Consider the following 19,027-nt stretch of genomic DNA (forward strand, 5'->3'; position numbering starts at 1 on the left):
TGACTCAGCTGTTATGAAAGATCCTGGTACTGTGGCCTATGCCAATTACTTTGCTTGCTCTTCTACTTCATGGATCCAAAAAACACATACCCGAGCTTGATGAATCTGGTAAGCATCCTCAGCATTCTTCAGAGCTTGGGCCTTGTAATAGTTGCTATCTGAAAATACCATATCCATATTAGAGCTCTGCAGCAGTAACCATCCAAACACACAGATAAATTCCAATAATTGCAGTAGTCCCTCTTGCAGAGAAGCATGTGGTGCTCGAAATTGCCAAGTTTGCACGATAACACACTTCAAAAAAGTGCAAGAAAAGGACTGTAGATGAATCACTTACCATAATCTTCTTGGGTGATGTTGACCACTACTCCTCCACCAATATCTATCTGCCTTTGGGTAGAGCTGTCTTCCAGTTTGCGCAGGATTTCCTCCTGTATCCCATCATGTCCAATATCTCGTTTACGACTCATAAAATGGGCATATAATTCAGTTTGTGTGATCAGGAAGTTAAGTTTTCGCTGTTGTCTCTTAGCCTAAGAGAAGAGCATTTACCAAAAACAGAAGAAGGGGAAAAAGAGACAGGACAAGAGTTCAATGTTAAAAATATAATGAAACAAAAAAAAATTATATAATAATGTGTCAAAAACTAATCTACCTAGATTATATCACATCACTTTGCTAAGTGCTACATTATTAGCTGCACAATAAGAACACTGACCAACTCCACAAATATCTATATTAAAATATAAAATTGTTGCAAATGGAAAGTTTTTTAGAATTCAGTAATTATGACAAAAACACCGTAATCTAATAAAAGAAAGTTTAGAAGTTTTGTTTACACGGAAAAATTAAAATAATTCAACGAAAAATAGCATGACTTTAGTGGTCTGTAGTAAAGGAACTCAGCAGTTAAGAAATGCTCTCATGGCAACCTCACTCTCACATTCTGTTACTTATTAGTGGTAGAGGGAATTATGGTAGTACACAAGGTCATACAGCTGAGATATTATCATTACTCAGCATTCAGCAAGACCTTGCAGAAGCTCTGCTCACCCTCAGGCTTTGGCAAAAAATACCTATTAACCTAAGTCAGCAGAAAACTTCACAAAATCCTTATGGATTTGCAAGAAAGAGAGGAACACAAAGAATACAAGTATAATTTAAGCATAAAACTAAATATAAGGCATTCTGAAGATTCAACCTTTCCTCATATAAAGTATACACACATAAAGTAACAACCACAGATTCACTAGAGAGCTTTTACAAGGAAACTTTCTTAAAGTTTCTTTCTTTCAATCCCTTTTACTCTGTAATGGAGTCCAGGAAGTTGCTAGTTGGCCAACAGAAAAGCAAGCACAGAAAAATTCTGTGCCCCATACATCAATTACAGTATCAGCTTACAGCAGGGGAAAAAGAAAGGACAAAAAAAATTCAATGTCAATGAAAGCGTCTTCCCTTCTGAACCCAGAAAGATGTACAAACCATTACAAAACATTGGCCCTTACCAACACTGAGCTGTGTATGTCTGTGAGACATGTACTGCCTCTCTAATTTCTTCCTCAGTTTCACTCAATTATAGAGAATTCATGCAGTTTCAAGAGATTTTTTAAATCACCTCTTGTTAACATTACAATAATTATGTAAACAAAAATAAGATACCAGAAGAAGTATGTGGAATAGCACTGAAACAGAGTAATTGAATTTCATGGCTTGGATTCAGGAACTCAAATTATCCAGTCACTTCTGTGTCTCCTCAGCAGTTTCAATATCAGCAATCTGTGATTTTGCTATACCTCTCTCATCTCCTCATCCAGCTTGCGTTGCTCCAGAGCCTCCTTCTCAGCTCGTTTCCGATGCTCTTTTTCCACCTTTTCATACTTTTTCCAATAGAGAAGCATCTCCTTGGTGAGACGACGTGCTCGTGGTAGAGTTTCCTTACAGTTTTTCTGTGCTTGGATAGCAGCTCTACGTACCTCCCTCATGCACTGGTGGGCAAGCTGGAGGGAAATAAGATTTGGGAACAGTGGTAAAATGGGCAGATTGTAAAGAAAGACAGCAATAAACAATATCAGATTTAATTACAACCAAGTCTGATATTTCAAAAAAGAAAAAACTGTGATACTTTACTCAGCAGCAATGCTTCTGAAATGACATGAGAGAATGCAATCTTCCAAAAAAATTCTGAGATGGTGGAGAAGACAAAATCTGAAGACAGTTTCAGCGTGGCATAATACTTAAAAGACTGTCTAATCTGTAACTGAGGTGTAACCCAGTGTTTATAAGCAAAGTTCTCTAGGTAGAAACAATGCTGCTCTGATTCTCAGAGAAGACTGATGAGAAGATCGATTGCTTTTGCAATCACTTAAACTGAAAATTGTTCTATTTTTAATCTTAGGTCCTCTACATATTTATCTAAATTAAAGCACTTAATATTCCAAGAACCCCTTTGATTTCAACCAGTATGCTTAAAACTAGCAGTTTTAAGTAGTGGATAGATGGGCAACTCAAAAGTCAAAGTGTACCAAAGCCACTAATCAATGATCAGTAAACTTAAAGTGTACAAACTAAATCTTCCAAAAGTCAGAAAGATCTCATGAAAGGAACTCATGTTGCTTGTTTCATCTGTTGCTAATGAAACACAACACAATGACACAACTGAAAAACGAAAAGCCTTATAATAAATCACAATTACTTGTATACAATGCTTTCTCCTATACTGCCCTGCTAGCATTGTCAGAATTTTAAGAAACAGAAGAAACATAAAGAGGTTACAGTTTGCTTATTGTATCCAGTACAAGGAACAGTATGAAATTAAATAGCACCTACCTTTTTGCTGTTGGTTAGAAAGAGGTTACGGGCAGAAGCTTTCTGTTTGTATGCCTGTAAAAGAACACAACCTGTAAATTAGTTAAAGGGTAATGGCTTCACAGCATTTTTTAAAAAATCCTGTCTAGTCTTCAGCAGGTACATGTACTAACTTCAGTCATGCACACTACTGTATAATTGAGAACAAGTATTCTTCATTTTGACTGAAACAGTTTTTTCATCCCTAAATTACTGAAGGCATACATAAATGTATTCCAAATCCTGAAGGAAGCATGCAAACACCTTTTTCACAATTATTTCTTTAATTACTTCTGTTGCAAAGCAGGGTTCTCCTATTCCATTTTTGTCACTGAGGCAAACAGTATTTCCCACTGTTTCCCAAAGATGTGTAGAGTTTATGTAGATCTCATGTTCTTCACATGATCAAAATTAATTTTTGAAAAAACATGGTCTCTCTCACTGCACATACCCTGTGTTTGGCTTTTAAGTTCATAAAGGATGATACAGTCATGACTTGTTCTAACTTTCTAGAATTCAAAGTCTGTTAACTGTGGACTTCAAAAAGCAGATTCTAAAGTCCACTCTGACCATCTCAGAAAACTATCAAAAGTGAACCCAGCCTTCTGTTTCAAATGTGCCTGAAGCTTGTCCTGCAAATGACACAAACACTTTTCTCCAGTCTGTTTCTGAGGTAAGGTTTGAAAAACACAGGTGCTTTGACTAAACATCCCTTTTCTGAACTTTACTGCAAACCTAGATACTGGTTTGCTCTATACTGCCATCCTGTAGATCAGTGTGAGAACCTGCTAGAGCTTACTGCACTTGCAGAAGGTTGAATAGCCATGGCAAAGCACTGCATGATCCATTTAGGTACCCTGGGTGATATTTCAACTACATCTTGCTTATGGATTACAGAATTCCAGTTAGGTCATTAATGACCACCAGAAAAATCAGGTCTCACTTCACTCTGTTTTTTAAGTGTCAAGTCCCCACTAAGTTAATTTTCTATTTCACTTTCTTGTATCATCACTGATCTACTGCCATTAGCCAAGCTCACCTTTGGCAACTCCTTCTTAACAATGCTAAGCCACACTTTCCGCCGGCGTGCATTAAGCTGCTCAATAGACAAATGCTTTTTCTTGGACCCAGGTGGTGGCGTATCGTGGGAAAACTTGGCAAAAACTTTGGTCTGGTGATGGTGGCGTCGTGGTGATTCCTCTGAAGAGAGTTCTTCATCCCGTCTCCTCTTTTTCTTTACTTTTTTCAATTTGCCTGCATGGCAACAAGAATCATAAAAAAAAATTCTATTTTTTGGGGCACATTTAAACAGGCACCTTTCCTGAGTAAATGCTCCTAGTCAATTTATATGTGGAAGCAACAAAAAAGCCAAATCCATGTTTGCCAATTCTAGTACAATTAATTTATTCTATTAGATAGTTCCTCATCACTTGATAATGGGAAGATTTTCCTGTTTAATAGAGGGGTGAAATGCAATTAATTCCACTCAGGGAGACATGCCTTGACAGTTAAAATATCTAGAACTCAGTTCAATGGTTCTTGCTTTGCAGCAAATTTCTACTTAGAGATATATTAAGGTAAGACATTCAAAGCTGACAACATCATCATTTGATACAGTAAGTCTCAAAGCAAACTTGTCAGCAATGAGAAGATTGCATAGAAAGAGACTGGCATATTGTCATGTCATACCAGCTTTCAGAGAAAACAGATTTGTTATCAGACATTAAAAATGTTCACTGTGAGTATGCATTTGGATGCTACAAGATTAGTGGAGAAAAAACCACCAGAGTTAAAGGAACTTGCAAAAAGAAGGGAAGACAGCCTGAAATAATCCCTTTAAAACACAGCTCAAACTTAAGTACTTACACTATGAGAGTTCACCTTACACTGACAGTTCACAGCCTTCTCTGCTTCTTTACAGATTTACAACTACTGCCAGCCCAAACAAGAAAGGAAACTGCACTTCCTCGCCAATATGCATTACAGAAACTCCAGCTGTTATGTCAGAGATATAATTCTATTCTAACTGACATCAAACATCAACTCCGAGTTCCCTCTATTTTCCAGAAAACACTCTCACTCCCTGTAACTTCCTGATCACTAAAACTACATATTCAAGAATAACTGCAGCAGGTACAGGGTAAGTTCTTACACTTTTCAAGGACCTATCATGTTTTAAAACTACTCTTGAGTAAATAACCATGATATGAAACAATGTTTACGGATTCCAAACCACTGAATAAGGTCCACAAAGAAAATCTGAAGCCATGAACTCTCCTTTTTTCCACTCTAGCTTTCTAGAAGCCAGATGATAAAGCACAATGTTTTCTGAAGAGCTTTTCTTTGTCGGAACTTGGCATTTCCCTCCAAAACCCGTAAGTTTTGAACACTTATGTTTAATCAAAGGAAACACCATAGAAAAGAAGTTCAACCATAGTAGCCATTTAAAAGCATAAGGTTAGTGACATTACCTTTTATTTTTTTCTCTTCTTTAAACTTCTTTTTCTTGGGCCCTAGCAGGTGGCGCTGCTGCTCGTAGTAGGGGTCGTAAGTAGAGAGCAGCCCCGCGCTGTAGTACTGGTACTGCTGCAACTGAAGGGTGAAAGTGAGCAGGCAACAGAGACAAGCTCAGATCCTGAACATAAAGAAGACATCAGGAAGCATGCACTTCTCCATATTTTGCATTTGTTATCAACTATTAGAGTATCTAAAGTGAAACCACTGCTCCCAGGGGTGGACTCCGAGTTTTGCACTGGGAACTGAGCCCACCTGGCTAGGAGGGAAGAGCAGGCAGTGAAGGTTGCACTTTCAAAATACATTGCTCTGTCTTTTCCATACAGGTGCTGCCCAGCAAGGCACCACATTACATGAAGTGGTCCAATTATTGTTTTGCTTGCATTCCCAAACTGCATACATGTTCTACTTTATCATTCCAAAGGATGTAAAAGGATGGGTTCAAAGTCATTTACAAGATTTCCACAAGGACATTCAGATTGTCAAGTAAAAATATAGCTGCCTCAGCATTTTTCCCCTAAATGATGAAAAATGCCATTCTATTCCCAGCATTATTCAAATGAAGTATTGAAGAACTCCACATAGGTTACACATAAACAGGCATATTAAAGGCAATACCGCTCAGAAATTAACTATTTAAAACCTAAGCATACTTTTAAGTTAACTGAAGATTTTTGAAAAGTGAGACCATGAGTATAAACAAACTTTTCTGATATATGCTCCCCTCCCCCATGACTGTGTACTACTGATCTGACAATACACTCACTGGTTACTTTCACTGGGTATTATTTCTTACTAGTCTGGAAATAAGTATTTGTGTAAAATCTAACAAAATTATGACCTGTGTAAAAATGTGGTGTATGAATATTTCTATAGCTATGCAGTATTTCAGGAAGTTAACATAATATTGATTCAGAACTTCCCAAGTAAACAAAGGAAAGAATTAGAAAGAAGCTAAGACCTGTGTGGGAAAATATTTCTACACTCTTCTGGAGAAATTTGAAAAGAATATAAAACAGGAAGACAAATTTTAACTTCAAACACATTCTCAGATAACAGAATAGGATAACCTCCTTCATCTAAGACTTCCTGCTGCAATTCAAATCAGCAGTGAACCAAAGCAGCCATAAAATTTGGCTTAACATTAAGAAAAAAGCAAAATTGCAGCATCTTCTAAGGGAAAGAAAGAGAATATCAAAAGAAAATCCAAAACTAACAAAAAAAGGTAAAAAGAAAGAAAAAGAGTCAAGTAAAACCTCAAATCACGACAGAAAGTGACAAGGTAGTAAACCCTTTCAAGAGTGTAAACATCATCTTACTATTCATCACTTCCATGATGATATAAATACACTTGAATAGCAGCTACTACCTGTATTAGAATTAACTTGTAGCATCTCCATTTTCATATACATTGCATATACCTAATCCAAATCCTATGTTCTTATACCCATTATTTGCTCTAGTGACTGGGACAGAGCATTGTGGAAGCCATATATAACATGTGCCAGTACTAGTTACCTACATTACTGACTGATTCACAGCATCTTTCATTCTATGTAGGTAATTGATTAAATAATCCTTGTCCAAAAGTGATGACAGACAGTTACTGTCTACCAAACAGTGAATTTTCCAGTCCACAAAATTATGAATTTTGATAAAGACATAAGAGCAGTTAAAATAATGTGTTAAAGGATAAAAATCAAGGAAACGTAAAAGTTCTGGTTTTTTACCTCTTTGTCTTTGCTATATTTACTTTGATGCAATTTCTTATACTTGTGTAATCGCAGCATATCGTGAAGTTCCTCCCTTGAAAGAGAAAATTCTTCTTCCTCCTCTCCATCCTCATCACTTGGTGAATCTGTGTCACTGGAATCATCACTCAGAAGGATACTCTAACAAAAATAAATGAAACTAATTTAACAATCCCAAGTCCCTGTGCTAAATTGTTAATTTATGTAAAGCACTCTTGAGCCTTCAGCTAATAAAGGGGTGTGGGTCTGTCCCAACAATGATACTTAGCACTTACAAAGTGTCCATCTAAAATGCCTCATAGAAAACCAGTTTTCTGAGGAGCATACCTGTGTAGCAGTGAATTCAATACATATATTCTGATTTGGAGGAAAGCAGTTTTCTCTTAGTTTGTGGTAGTTAAATAATTTTAGTCCACTTTATCTGTTTGTGGTCTCAGAAAAGCAGCAGTGAGAAAAGCCAGGATAACAGCAGGGGTATTTTGCAATGTGTGGTTTTCAGGTACTTCCCTACCCGATTTGTAGTTTGTCCTGCTATTCTACCACTTCTACCTGCATCAGTTTCTGCAACTTTGGTTCTTGTTCGACCTCTTGGCAACATGTTTTTGCTAACTTGAGATGGATGTAATAGAGTGAAAATGCAAAGGCAGCATAAAGCCACCATTCCATTCTCTTCTGCCATCCTCTCTGAGACCTTGCACTGAGTTCAACTTAAAAACAACTTTTCAGTTGAGTCCCAAATCTCAGTTTAATACATTTTATAGTAGATCAGTTTAATTTGGATGGTGTACTAAAATTCAGATTCTGAAAGTTACCTAACTGCCATGTCCACCACTAAACTGCATTCCCATGTGCCACATTCACATGCCTTTTGGACACCTCCAAGGATGGTGATTCCAACACTTCCCTGGGCAGCCTGTTGCAATGCCTGACCATCCTTCCCAGTGAAGAAAATTTTACTAATATACAATCTAAACCTCCCTTGGTAGAACTTCAGGCCATTTCTCTTGCCCTATTGCTTATAACTTGGGAGAAAAGACTCATCCTCACCTCACTATCATCTCCCTTCAGGGAGTTGTAGAGAATAAAGTCCTACCCAAACCTCCTTTTCTCCAGGCTTAATACCCCCAGCTCCCTCAGCTGCTCCTAAGACTTGTGCTGCAGAGCCTTCCCCAGCTCCGTTGCCCTTCTCTGGATGTGCTCCAGCACCTCAATGTCTTTCTCACAGTGAAAGGCCCAAACTGGACACAGGGTTCAAGGAGTGGCCTCACCAGGACACCAAGTACAGGGGGACAATCACCGCCCTGGTCCTGCTGGCCACACTACTGCTGATACAGGCCAGGATGCCATTGGCCTTGTTGGCCACCTGGACACACACTGGATCACGTTCAGCTGCTGTTCAGCAGCCCCAGGTCCTTTTCTGCTGGGCAGGTTTCCAGCCCCGCTTCCCCCAGCCTGTAGTGCTGCATGGGGTTGTTGTGACCCAAGGGCAGGACCTGACACTGGGCCTTGTTGAACCTCATGCAATTGGCCTTGGCCCATGATCCAGCCTGTCCAGATCCCTCTGCAGAGCCTTCCTGCCCCCCAGCAGATCAACATTCCCACCCAAGCTTTCTGCAAGTGACTGAGAATGGCTAGGTGGGTAACTTTACTCACAGACTCCACAACAGCTGCATTTCTTTCCAATATTCTTACCTTCAGCCACTTTCTGCTTTTCTTCAGTTTGGAAAAATTATACAAGCTCCCTTTTTCAGACTTTGGTTCTGTTTAGAGAAAAAATAAAAAATAAAGTTCTTAAGAAATAATGCTTTTCCAGACTAATCCAAAGAAACCAGAGATTCAACCTAGTACATGCCTACCTGGCTGGAGTACTCCATTCAGGGAATGTGTGTTCAGCATCCCAGAATTCCCTGCTCCAGAAGACTCTCCAAGCAAGGAGTCTGGAGGCTCTTCCTTAACTTGCATCAGGGGATCCCCAGGCTGAGGCAGTAAAGGATTGTCATCCAATCCATCTTCACTTTCATCACTGCAAGGTCCATAATACAGTGATAATGACAGGAAAATATTCAAAAGAGAAGATGCCCAGCCAACTTTCTTACATATGGGCATTTGTCTAAAGGTTTGAGAATTGAGACAGCTTCAGATGTAATTTTACACATTAGAAATACTGCTCTTAGTAATTTCCCATTAACCCCTTAGCAAGAGCAAATCATGAGATCAGCCTGGGTATGCTATCAACCTCACCTCCAGTCTTTAACTAGGTATCTAGTTTTAGAAGCATGAACCACGCAAGTCAAACTGAAGCACAATATTGTCACACTCATTGGGACATGTGAGAAATGTAGATATACCTTTTCTGATCTTGTTGTGGGTCTTATTACACACTTGGAAACATATATGTTATGTGTTGCCCATTCAGTTACCAGGTCTGTAACTCAACAATTCCAAAACACTGATGAAATTAAATATGCAATTGTTCTGGGACAGAAACACACACTAAAGGCTGTAAGTATCCCTGAAAATCTACTTAGGGCTTCCTCACCCTACTTTTTGCTGACAAAGGCCTCTTAGCTACAAAAAAGAGCTTTAAAACATTGCACTAATTCATACGTGAGCTGGTAACACACTGTATTATCACCGTGAACTGAGAGAAACACAGTCCAATATCTTTAATACAATCACAGAATATCCCAAGTTGGAAGGGAGTCACAAAAATCTTTAAGTCCAATTCCTGACCCTGCACAGGAGAGTCCCCAGGAATCACACCATGTGCCTGAGAGTGCTGTCCAAATGTTTCTTGAACTCTGTCAGGCTGGTGCTGTGACCACTTCCCAGAGGATCCTGTTCCAGTGCCCAACCATCCTGTGGATAGAGAACCTCTCCCTAGTATCCCAGGCTAAATCTCCCCTAACAAAACTTCATGCCATTCCCTCAGGTCCTGTCAGTAGTCACCAGAGAGAAGAAATCACAAAGGCTTTGTTTCAGAACTCAAAGCTAATGCTAGATTTATTATTAAATTTAATAGCATTTTTTAGATTTTCTTTTCTCTAGGCTGAACAATCCCAGTGACCTCCCCTCCTTTGAAACAGAAGAGTTTGTAATGAACAGGTCAGCAATAAATTCTTAGTATGGTGTTGGCTGGGAACAATATAATATAAATGCCTGTCTTTCCTTGGCACTCCCAAGGGAAAGTAGAAAAGCTTTTGGTACCTGGATATACTCCTGTTAAAGATGGCAGACGTCTGTCGTAAGAACTGATCCAGTTGCAGAGCTTTTTCCAGGTATTGCAGATAGACAGGTTTTGCCAGCTCTGAGCAGCTGCCATCCTCCCTGGCACCCAGCTCTGAGGCCATAGAACAAACTTCTCCTCATGCACAGGTGCCTCTGAACACACAGCTGGAAAAGGAAACAGCAGCCATCAGCACCACAACTCCTCTGAAAGGAGGAAACCTGGGGAGCAGACACATCTACCAAGGCAATTCTGGGCAGAAGCTTAAGTTGCTGTTAATAGGTATAGAAAACAGAAATTGCCATTCAACTTTCCACCACAGTACCACCACAGCCAAAAACTAGATTCTTAGTTTTCTGATTTTTATGATTTTGTGGTTGCTGTTTGATAGGAACAAGCATTGTTTTAACCAAGTATGATAATCCAAGTGGTGACATAGAAGTTCAAAGTATTATGAAGACAGTCCTCAAGCATGTAAAGTAAGCTTTCACCATTATTAAAGATAACATGTTTAACCCTGAACAGAGGGCATATATATATATAATAACTGACTCCAAAAAGGCAGAACTACTAAAAATATTGTTCCTTTGTTGTTTTTACCATTCAGTTCACAGCTGTAGTCTACTGAATACTTGTAATATTTCTCCTTTACCTTAAAGCAATGCTACTCTTCTTCCAGTATTGAAAATATAGCTGTTACCTCTTGGCAAACAAGCTACAAATACTTGAACAAAATCCCTTTCATTCTAAAGTGGAATTGTTATTTTATTAAATAAAAATAACACATAAAAAGCAATTTGCAACATACTTTTTAATATTTACAAATTTAGAAAGTATTCTAGCATTATGGTTTTCAACTAGTAAAAAACCATCCGCCTGTTTTTATTTTTTCCATTTGTTCTCTGCATTTAAGATTCTTAATAAAGCCAAATGCACCCCCTACAATATTTGCATGCTACACACTCTAGAACCAAAGGTATCAAAATATTTTATTGCTGTCAACTGTAGTTTTCCTTCAACTACAAAGGACATCAAAACAACTGTTACAATAGTAGCTCTGTCAACTCAAATTTTACTTTTCTTTGACTATAAAAGATGTCATAATTGTTAAAATAATAGTGAGAAAGGTAAATAATTTCCAAAGCCAGAGTGGTTACGGTGTAAATGAAAGTGCTGCCTTAAATACTTACAAACAAACAAATCAATAAATATCTCAAGCTTCTACTTCTGGTGGAGGACAAAAAAATCACAGAATGGTTTAGGTTGGAAAGGCCCTTAGAGAATATCTAGTTCCAACCCCTGCCATAGGCAGGGACACCTCTCACTAGAACAGGTGCTCAAATTAAAACCAGTCAGACTTAGATTAATTGTTCTTCTGAAGGATTCTTCTGGTTTCTATGACTTCTTAAAAAATACTACAAAACCTGAAGCAAACTTCACATTAATTTATTGAGAGAGATTTTATATTTGTTTAATTATTAAATCATCAGCTTAATTGTTTTACGTTTATGTAAGTGAACATACAGATTGAGTATCCAATCTTCAAGTTGTTCTCTCTTCACATATACAGATCCAAAACCCAGCATCTAACTTTCTCTAAACCTTTCATCCTCCAAAATTACTGATTCAGAACATCAAAATTACAATAAACTATGATAAGTGATTCTCATCTTAAGACTAATGGCTGTACTTGAACAAGAGCAAATTGTATTATTTCTTATTTAATACTGGGTCTTGAGTTAACATCCTTACCCACAGAGAATAACCAATAAAACACCAGAATTTGCTAGACAAGGTAACAGCTCTGTGATAAAAATTATTTTTAGACTGAAACTTTCTGCATATTAGGTCTTTGCATACTTAACAGCAATTGAATGACTGACCTCTGTCACCAAATACTCATTTCCAGCAGAACTCAGCATCATTTGAAAGTTTTCCCTATGATAAGGATAGTAAGACCCACACTTTCCAAGGAACTTTCATCTACATATGCCATAGTGTGCTTAACAGGCATTTGAAACCAAACCAAACAAAAAAACTAAAATCAAGAACTGTCTTCCAAGAGAGAGGACTATGAACCACAAAATCACTTAGGCTGGGACAGACCTCTAGGATCATCAAGTCCAGCTGCTAATCCAACATTGCCACCACTAAACCATGTCCCCAAGTACCACATCCACACACCTTTTAAATACCTCCAGTGACAGTGACCCAACCTCTCGACTGGGCAGCCTGTTCCAATGATTGGCAACCTTTTCTGTGAAGAAATTAAGTAAAGGGGTTTAAAAATGAGAGAAAACATGAAACTTGTGCCTCTGGAAGATCTGGAAGAGATCATTCATGAGGTGGTAGAAAAGAACACCTTGAAGGTGAAAGGGGTTTTCCTTTCCTTATGACCACTAATAAAAATTACATATAGTACAAGAGCAAAAAATCTCTCCCTAGTATCATAGCAAAAAAAGTATGGTGATTCCTTTTCTCATTCCATTTAAAAATGTATCCATCAACAAGGGCATATATTATATTAACACTGTTAACTCAGAACAGCATGGCACCTTTTACCTGTCTGCTCTTTGCAGAAAACCACATTCCCAAAACTCAACCTTGCATTTCCACATTTAATAAAGTTTTCCTTGACCTGACATAGTATAACTAGTCTACATGTCACCCATATAAAAAGACATGCTTTTGTTTGTCTTCCTATTTTAATTGCTCCACAAGGCTCCGGTACATATAACATTAATTACTCTTGTCCTCAAAACAGTTACTAGTCTGTATCCTGCCTACCAAATCCACAAATAAGCACAGGAGAGCTTAACAACATCCTTAAAACATATTTACAATGCCCAAAAGAAATTTAGTAAACGTTACACAAGCATACTGAATAGCGAATAACTCAGACAATTAATTCAGCCTTTCATTTATTTATATGTTGACAGTCACAGAGTGCTTCTCTGCTGAGCAAAGTAATAATATAGAGGGCTAAGTGATCAATAATTCTTCATTCTCCATTCTTTCACTTCCACTCTAGGTTTTAACAAAGATTTCCAATAGCAAAAACTGATTGAACACTGAAGTGAGAGAAGATAGGAAAAAACAAACGAAAGGCACACAGCTTGATCCACTACTGTATATATCTGTTTATGACATCACCAACATCCTGCTTCAGTGGATTTACATGGTGATGACATTCATTCCATCTTTCTTTGACATTTTTAAAACAAATCTATCCTTTTGCCTACTCAGCTTATAGACAAAACACAGATTTTTGAAAAGATTTCATTACTGATGGTAACATTTAGGTAAATACTCATATGTTACAGGGGCAAAATGAGCAGAAGCTGCAGAGCAATCCTTGTGCCATCATGACTTTCTTACTGATATATACCAATTTTATGTTAAGCTGCAGTGTCAAATTCAATAGCTATTTGCTTTCTCCCCTCCTCTCCCCCAGAGTTCAAACAGTTTAGAAAACCAGCATTTGGAAATAAATAGCTTCTGCACTGCCAGGCTGGCACTTTGAATCTTCAAGTATTCTTAATCAGAAGCTCACACTTCAGCCATTTAATTGTATCAAATGGACCACTAAATTATTAAAAGTCCAGGTAAAATATCAGCAGGAATGTAATAATTTCATGCAAATAACCTTCATAATAATTGTATTTTTTAAATATCTAAGTTCAGTTCTGAAAGAGCCTTCCTTATTGAGTTTTAAATCACATTGCTTAGTTCAATGTTAATGTAGGTGTGGGATTTCTTCCCTCATTCTTGTTTTCTCAAGTCTGCCCATTTATAGCATCCACTCAGTAAGTAAACACCCTGCACTGGAGAAGAATCCTCCAAGGACATCTCCTGAGAGAAGTTAGGTTTTATAACGAGGTTTCTAAATTTTATGCCCACTGACCTCCACCAACCAAACAGCAAAACCATGGTCTCCTGAAGCAGCTCAGCTTTAAAAGTAGATAATCCCAATTTAAATAAACATCCACTGTGTATTTCTGAATGGACATCCAGCAAGTTTTTCTTACTGGTATCACACAGGAACCCCATAAATGCTAAGTGCAAAATCTGGCTCTTGTGCCTTGCTGCTAGCTGGATGGGCTTTGCTTTGCAGAGCTGTTTGAAGCAGTACTTTTTCATCCATGAGTTTCTTGTGGTTTTTCCCTTCAGCTGCTGCCACGTCTACACCTCAGATAAGGCCCAGAGGATTAGTTTTTCTGCTCTTTATGACCAACATCAACCATCACAGCAAATAATGATAACCACTCCTGCTGAGAGCACACACACAAACACAAGCTGCCATGCAAGGTACTGGATTGCAGCTGATCACAGCACCTCTTCTTAGCAAGGCAAATCAGGGAGGTAAAAGCAATGCAGTCATGCCAGTTACACACTAAGTGCATGGATATGAAGTGTGACCAGCTGGTAGGTGAGCACTGATATTTGTTCCAGTATTTCAGCCCAAAGAAGTAGCTTCTTTTCTCTACTCCATCCCATCACTGTAAGAACACTGACAAAACATCCATGTGGACAAAAACCCGAAATCACAGAAGTATGTATTCCTCATTTATTCATAACATTGAAAGTTTTATCCATAACAGGATTAAAAACTGGGCAAAAATACAATCTTCTATGCCACCTTAATTGCCTTGCAATTTCAGCAGTTTTTTGGGGTTTTCCTACACATAAGTTTTTTGTGCTTTGCAATTTGACACCAACTTATTAAGACAGATGTTCTAAACTCATGCAAACCCCTAAAATACTTTTCCTTCTTGAAGAAATTTAGAATTGAGACATACAGGTCTCATTGGAAAAGAATTGAAGCAGAATACTTAATGCTGTGAAATTTTCCAGCAGTAATATCTCCAGAATAAATCCTGACACAAATATACATATAAATATATATCCAAACAGAAGATTCACTCAGTCAAGGTCTGTGTGGAAAACGTGGACTAGCACAGTAATAGCAGCTAGGCATATTTTTGTCAGACTTCTTTATATGCATATAATCTCCAATAGAGAAAACTGTGGTGGTATAAAAAACTTGAAAACTATTTTGCTTGAAGGAGTTCTCCTTTCCCCACTCACATTTTAGCTTGCTTTGGTAAATGTACAGTTACAATAACAACAATTTCCCAGAGCTATGGACCATGTTTTAAAGCAAAACATAATTCCCATACGGGGTTTTTTTATGGCAGTGTCTTAAATATAACTAGGATATGTAAGACACTATGGCTTTTCAAAAAGCAAATACAGTATTTCCTATGAACCTAAAGCCCTCCACTAACCTCAAGTTGAACAAATAAAATTAATGTACACACAAGTGAACTCTGAGTTCACACCATTTGAGTTTGAAATTTTAAAAAGCCATTTTAATTGCTTTTCTGAGTAATGAAATCTATCTAAACTAGATGCTTTACTTTGATGTTCTGCTTTTGTGGTAAGGTTTCATATTGTTTTCCAAGGAATGAGACAGCATTTCAGTGATCTTTGTTCCATCTTTTAATCACTTTTAAATACAGAGAAGAGCCAGTGGGGCACTGGCTCTGGATTTTCCAATTCCCAAAAAAACTCAGTTACAGATAGGGCCTAATTTATCAAAAACTACATAGCAGTGTATCAGAAGCATATATGCAGTAAACAGCAGAATACCTTTGAACTCACTGAACACAAAAGTTGGTGTGACAGAGCTCTGCTTCCAAATTTAAACTACAGAAAAACCTATTTAATTGTTCAATTAGACTAATCCTTGTCCCAAAAGAGCAGTTAATAGTATTTATGGAGGCCTCTGACAATGCATTTATACTCTCTGCTCTACACAGCAGCACCAAGTTACCCTCACACTTTGCCATTCTGTGCACACAAAGTAACAACTGCATAGATATTTTCAGTTTTGTTTGGTTTTTATTCCCTCCACCCCAGACCACGAAAAGGGAACAATGTCCAAAAAAAGCTCTAAGAGGACTTGCCATCTAAACCAATCTCTAGCGTGTAGTTTAGCCTGTCGAAGAGCATGCTTATTACAGAATTTAGAGTTTATTAAGTTATACCCAAATGGAACAAAACTTGCTCATTTGAACCATCAAGAATTTGGAGGCAGTATTTTCAGCAACTTCACAATATACATGTGAGAAATACACACCGGAAGAATTACAGGCAATATCCTTTAGCCCTAGAAAAAGGTTCAAGCTACAGTTCTGTCTCTTGTGATCTTCCCTCGCTATCTTACCAACCTCTCGGTGTCAGGACACTCTTACACATACACACTAAAGGCGTGACAACACAAATGATTCGTGTAAATTAAAAAATTTGTTGGTCACATATATATAGGTATATCAGATGTGCTGTACAAACCCATACAGATTTGTTTCTAAGAGAGGAAACTAAAATCGGAATTACACACATTTCACTATAAAAAACTAACTTGACTTGCACCATTTCTTCATGCAAAGGCGGAAAAATATTCAAATAATTTATTATTTTCTGCAACACCGCACAGGGGAAAATCTTCCACTGAAGACCGGCAAGAGCGTAAAGAATGTACAACGCCAAATCACGAACAGAAATTGTACCGAGTCACACAGAGAAATCGCACTAGGCTACCTGTTTGCAAACAGGAGCAGACTTTACAGCGCAGCTTTAGAGAAGTGCGCATTCACCAGCGCGAACACAGCACTGAACTACGATTCGTGGGCACCCGGGAGACACTTTCCATCAACAACGCCACGAGTCTGGCAGGCGGCCCCTTCCTGCAGGTGCCGGTGGCTATTCCGGGGGCGCTGGGGCAGCCCCGGCCCCCGCCCCGCCGGGCTCGGCGGGCAGCGCGGCGCCACGCGGCCTCACGCACAGGGGCGGCCCGGCCCGGCCCGGCCTTGCCCTGCCGCGGCTCCCGGGGCGGAGGCCGCGCTCTGACGGCACCGGGCGGGGGGGGGAGGGGAGGAGGCGGGCGCGTTCCCGCAGGCGCGCCCCCCCAGGCGGCGGTGGGCGCGCGCTCCCGCCGGTGACGCGGCGCTCCCGGCGCGGCCGCGCCGCCGCCCTCGCCGCGTGCCCCCCCCCCCCCCCCCCCCCCAACCCGGCACCCCCCGCCCGCACCCCGCGCACGCGCCACCGCCCGCACGTGCGCCCGCAGGTGCGCGACGGCGCCACCGCACCCCCCCCACCGCCGACGGCCCCCCCCCCCCCTCAGCTCCCCCCGCGCCCGACGGGGCCCAGCCGCCGCTCTGGACGGGGGCTGGGGGGGAACGAACGGCGGCTTCACGGCCGCCGGTACCGCGAGGCGCATCCGGCGGGCAGGGCGGGGAAGGGGCCTGTCTCTTTAAGAAGAGGCCCGGCTGCAGCGGCCGCCGGTCTGCGCGGGGGGTGAAGCCACGGCCTGCCCAGCCGGCGCCCCCACTGCCGCCTCCAGTAGCCCCGGCCCGGCGTGCCCTTGCGCAGTGGCCGCGGTGGCTCACCTGGGTAGCGGGCCCGGCGGCGACGCGGCAGCGGCGGCGGGGGGCTGGGGGTGTCTCCCGGGCTCGCTCCCCCGCTTGCTCCACCCGGCCTCTCGCCCCGGGTTGCCGGGGCTGGCGTTGCCTGTCTCTTGCCGCGGGGCGCTCCCGGCTCCTGCCTCGCCAAGATGGCGCCCGCGCTGGTGCTGAGGAGGAGGCGGCGGCTGCGGGCGCTGGGACGGCGGCGGCGGCCACTTTCGCTCACTGAGAGGAGAGGAGCAGGGACACGGGGAGCCATGGCGGGGGGGAGGAGAGGCGCCATGCCCAGGCCTGATCAATCGAACTCCGCATGCCGCCCCGCCGCCCCGGCCCCGCGCCTAGGCTCTGCCGCCCCGCCCGCGCCGCCGTGGCTGCCGCACGGACCCCACGCCCGCACTGCGGGGCTCGGCCCCGCAGGGACCCCGCGGGGGGCCCTTGCTCATCGATGCGCTCCTTCGGCCGATTGGTAGGGTCTGGCGGTGACGGAAATTGCCGAAGGGACTCGGCCAGGCGGCCGGGTGAGCCAGCGAGTCTCGCGCGAGGCGGGGCGGGGTCTCGCGATGCTGGCTCGGGGAGGCGGGTGCGTCCCGGAAGTGACGCGCGCTCGCCCTTGAGGCGCTGCGAGGAGCTCCGGCTGGGCCCGGCTCCGCTTGGTGTCATTCCCGGGTCCCTGGCAGGTGGGGAGCCGGTGCCGTGCGTGTCCGAGAGCTTGTGCCGGCCTGGCAGCCCCCGCAGCTGACGCGAGCGGTGAGGGGCTGGCGGCGCTGGAACCGGGGCGCCATCAGGGTTAACACGTGGGGGCATTTGGTGAGGCTACGTGCGTTCTACTGCTTTCGCTTTGTCATGCACTAAGAATTGCACGAGAGGAGCTCTGGACGAAATAGGCCTGAAGGTTAATTGCGAAGATGCCTTGCACTGTAAACACGGTGTGGCCGTCAGCTGTTCAGCGCCGCTGCCTTCCAAAACCCATTAACTAGTACACTTAGAGCAAATCCTTAAGTGGATGATTAATCCAGATCACCTGCTGCATAGCGATAAAAATCTGTATTTCATTACTAAGATGTGTCACTTTAGCGCTCAGTAGGTACCAGTGTCCTGGTTTTGGCTGGGATGGACTTAATTCCTCAGTAGGTGGGACAGTGCTGAGTTTTGCATTCAGAAAAAAAACCTGATATTCTGAGTTTTGCTAAATCGTGTTTATCCTGAGTCAAGGACTTTTATTATTG

General features: G+C 41.5%; 1 protein-coding gene across 2 annotated transcripts in view; it reads right to left on the minus strand.

Moving 5' to 3' along the window:
• Positions 1–17,916, minus strand: part of INO80 (INO80 complex ATPase subunit) — a 62,412-nt gene extending 44,496 nt beyond the window's left edge. The window contains exons 1-11 of one of the 2 annotated variants that reach the window (XM_014869234.2): positions 17,787–17,916; positions 10,317–10,502; positions 8,966–9,132; positions 8,802–8,869; positions 7,089–7,250; positions 5,316–5,436; positions 3,884–4,098; positions 2,827–2,880; positions 1,794–1,997; positions 338–533; positions 91–158 (exon numbers count right to left, since the gene is read on the minus strand). In XM_014869234.2, the coding sequence (XP_014724720.2) occupies positions 91–158; positions 338–533; positions 1,794–1,997; positions 2,827–2,880; positions 3,884–4,098; positions 5,316–5,436; positions 7,089–7,250; positions 8,802–8,869; positions 8,966–9,132; positions 10,317–10,459 (1,398 nt within the window). In that variant the 5' untranslated portion in view covers positions 10,460–10,502; positions 17,787–17,916. Of the gene's footprint in view, positions 1–90; positions 159–337; positions 534–1,793; positions 1,998–2,826; positions 2,881–3,883; positions 4,099–5,315; positions 5,437–7,088; positions 7,251–8,801; positions 8,870–8,965; positions 9,133–10,316; positions 10,503–12,519; positions 12,564–17,786 lie in introns of those variants that run through there. The other variant, XM_014869235.2, reaches the window with a different exon arrangement.
• Between the last annotated feature and the right edge of the window lie 1,111 nt (positions 17,917–19,027).

This window comes from Sturnus vulgaris, chromosome 6 (assembly GCF_052056855.1).
Source record: "Sturnus vulgaris isolate bStuVul1 chromosome 6, bStuVul1.hap1, whole genome shotgun sequence".
NCBI classification, from domain to species: domain Eukaryota; kingdom Metazoa; phylum Chordata; class Aves; order Passeriformes; family Sturnidae; genus Sturnus; species Sturnus vulgaris.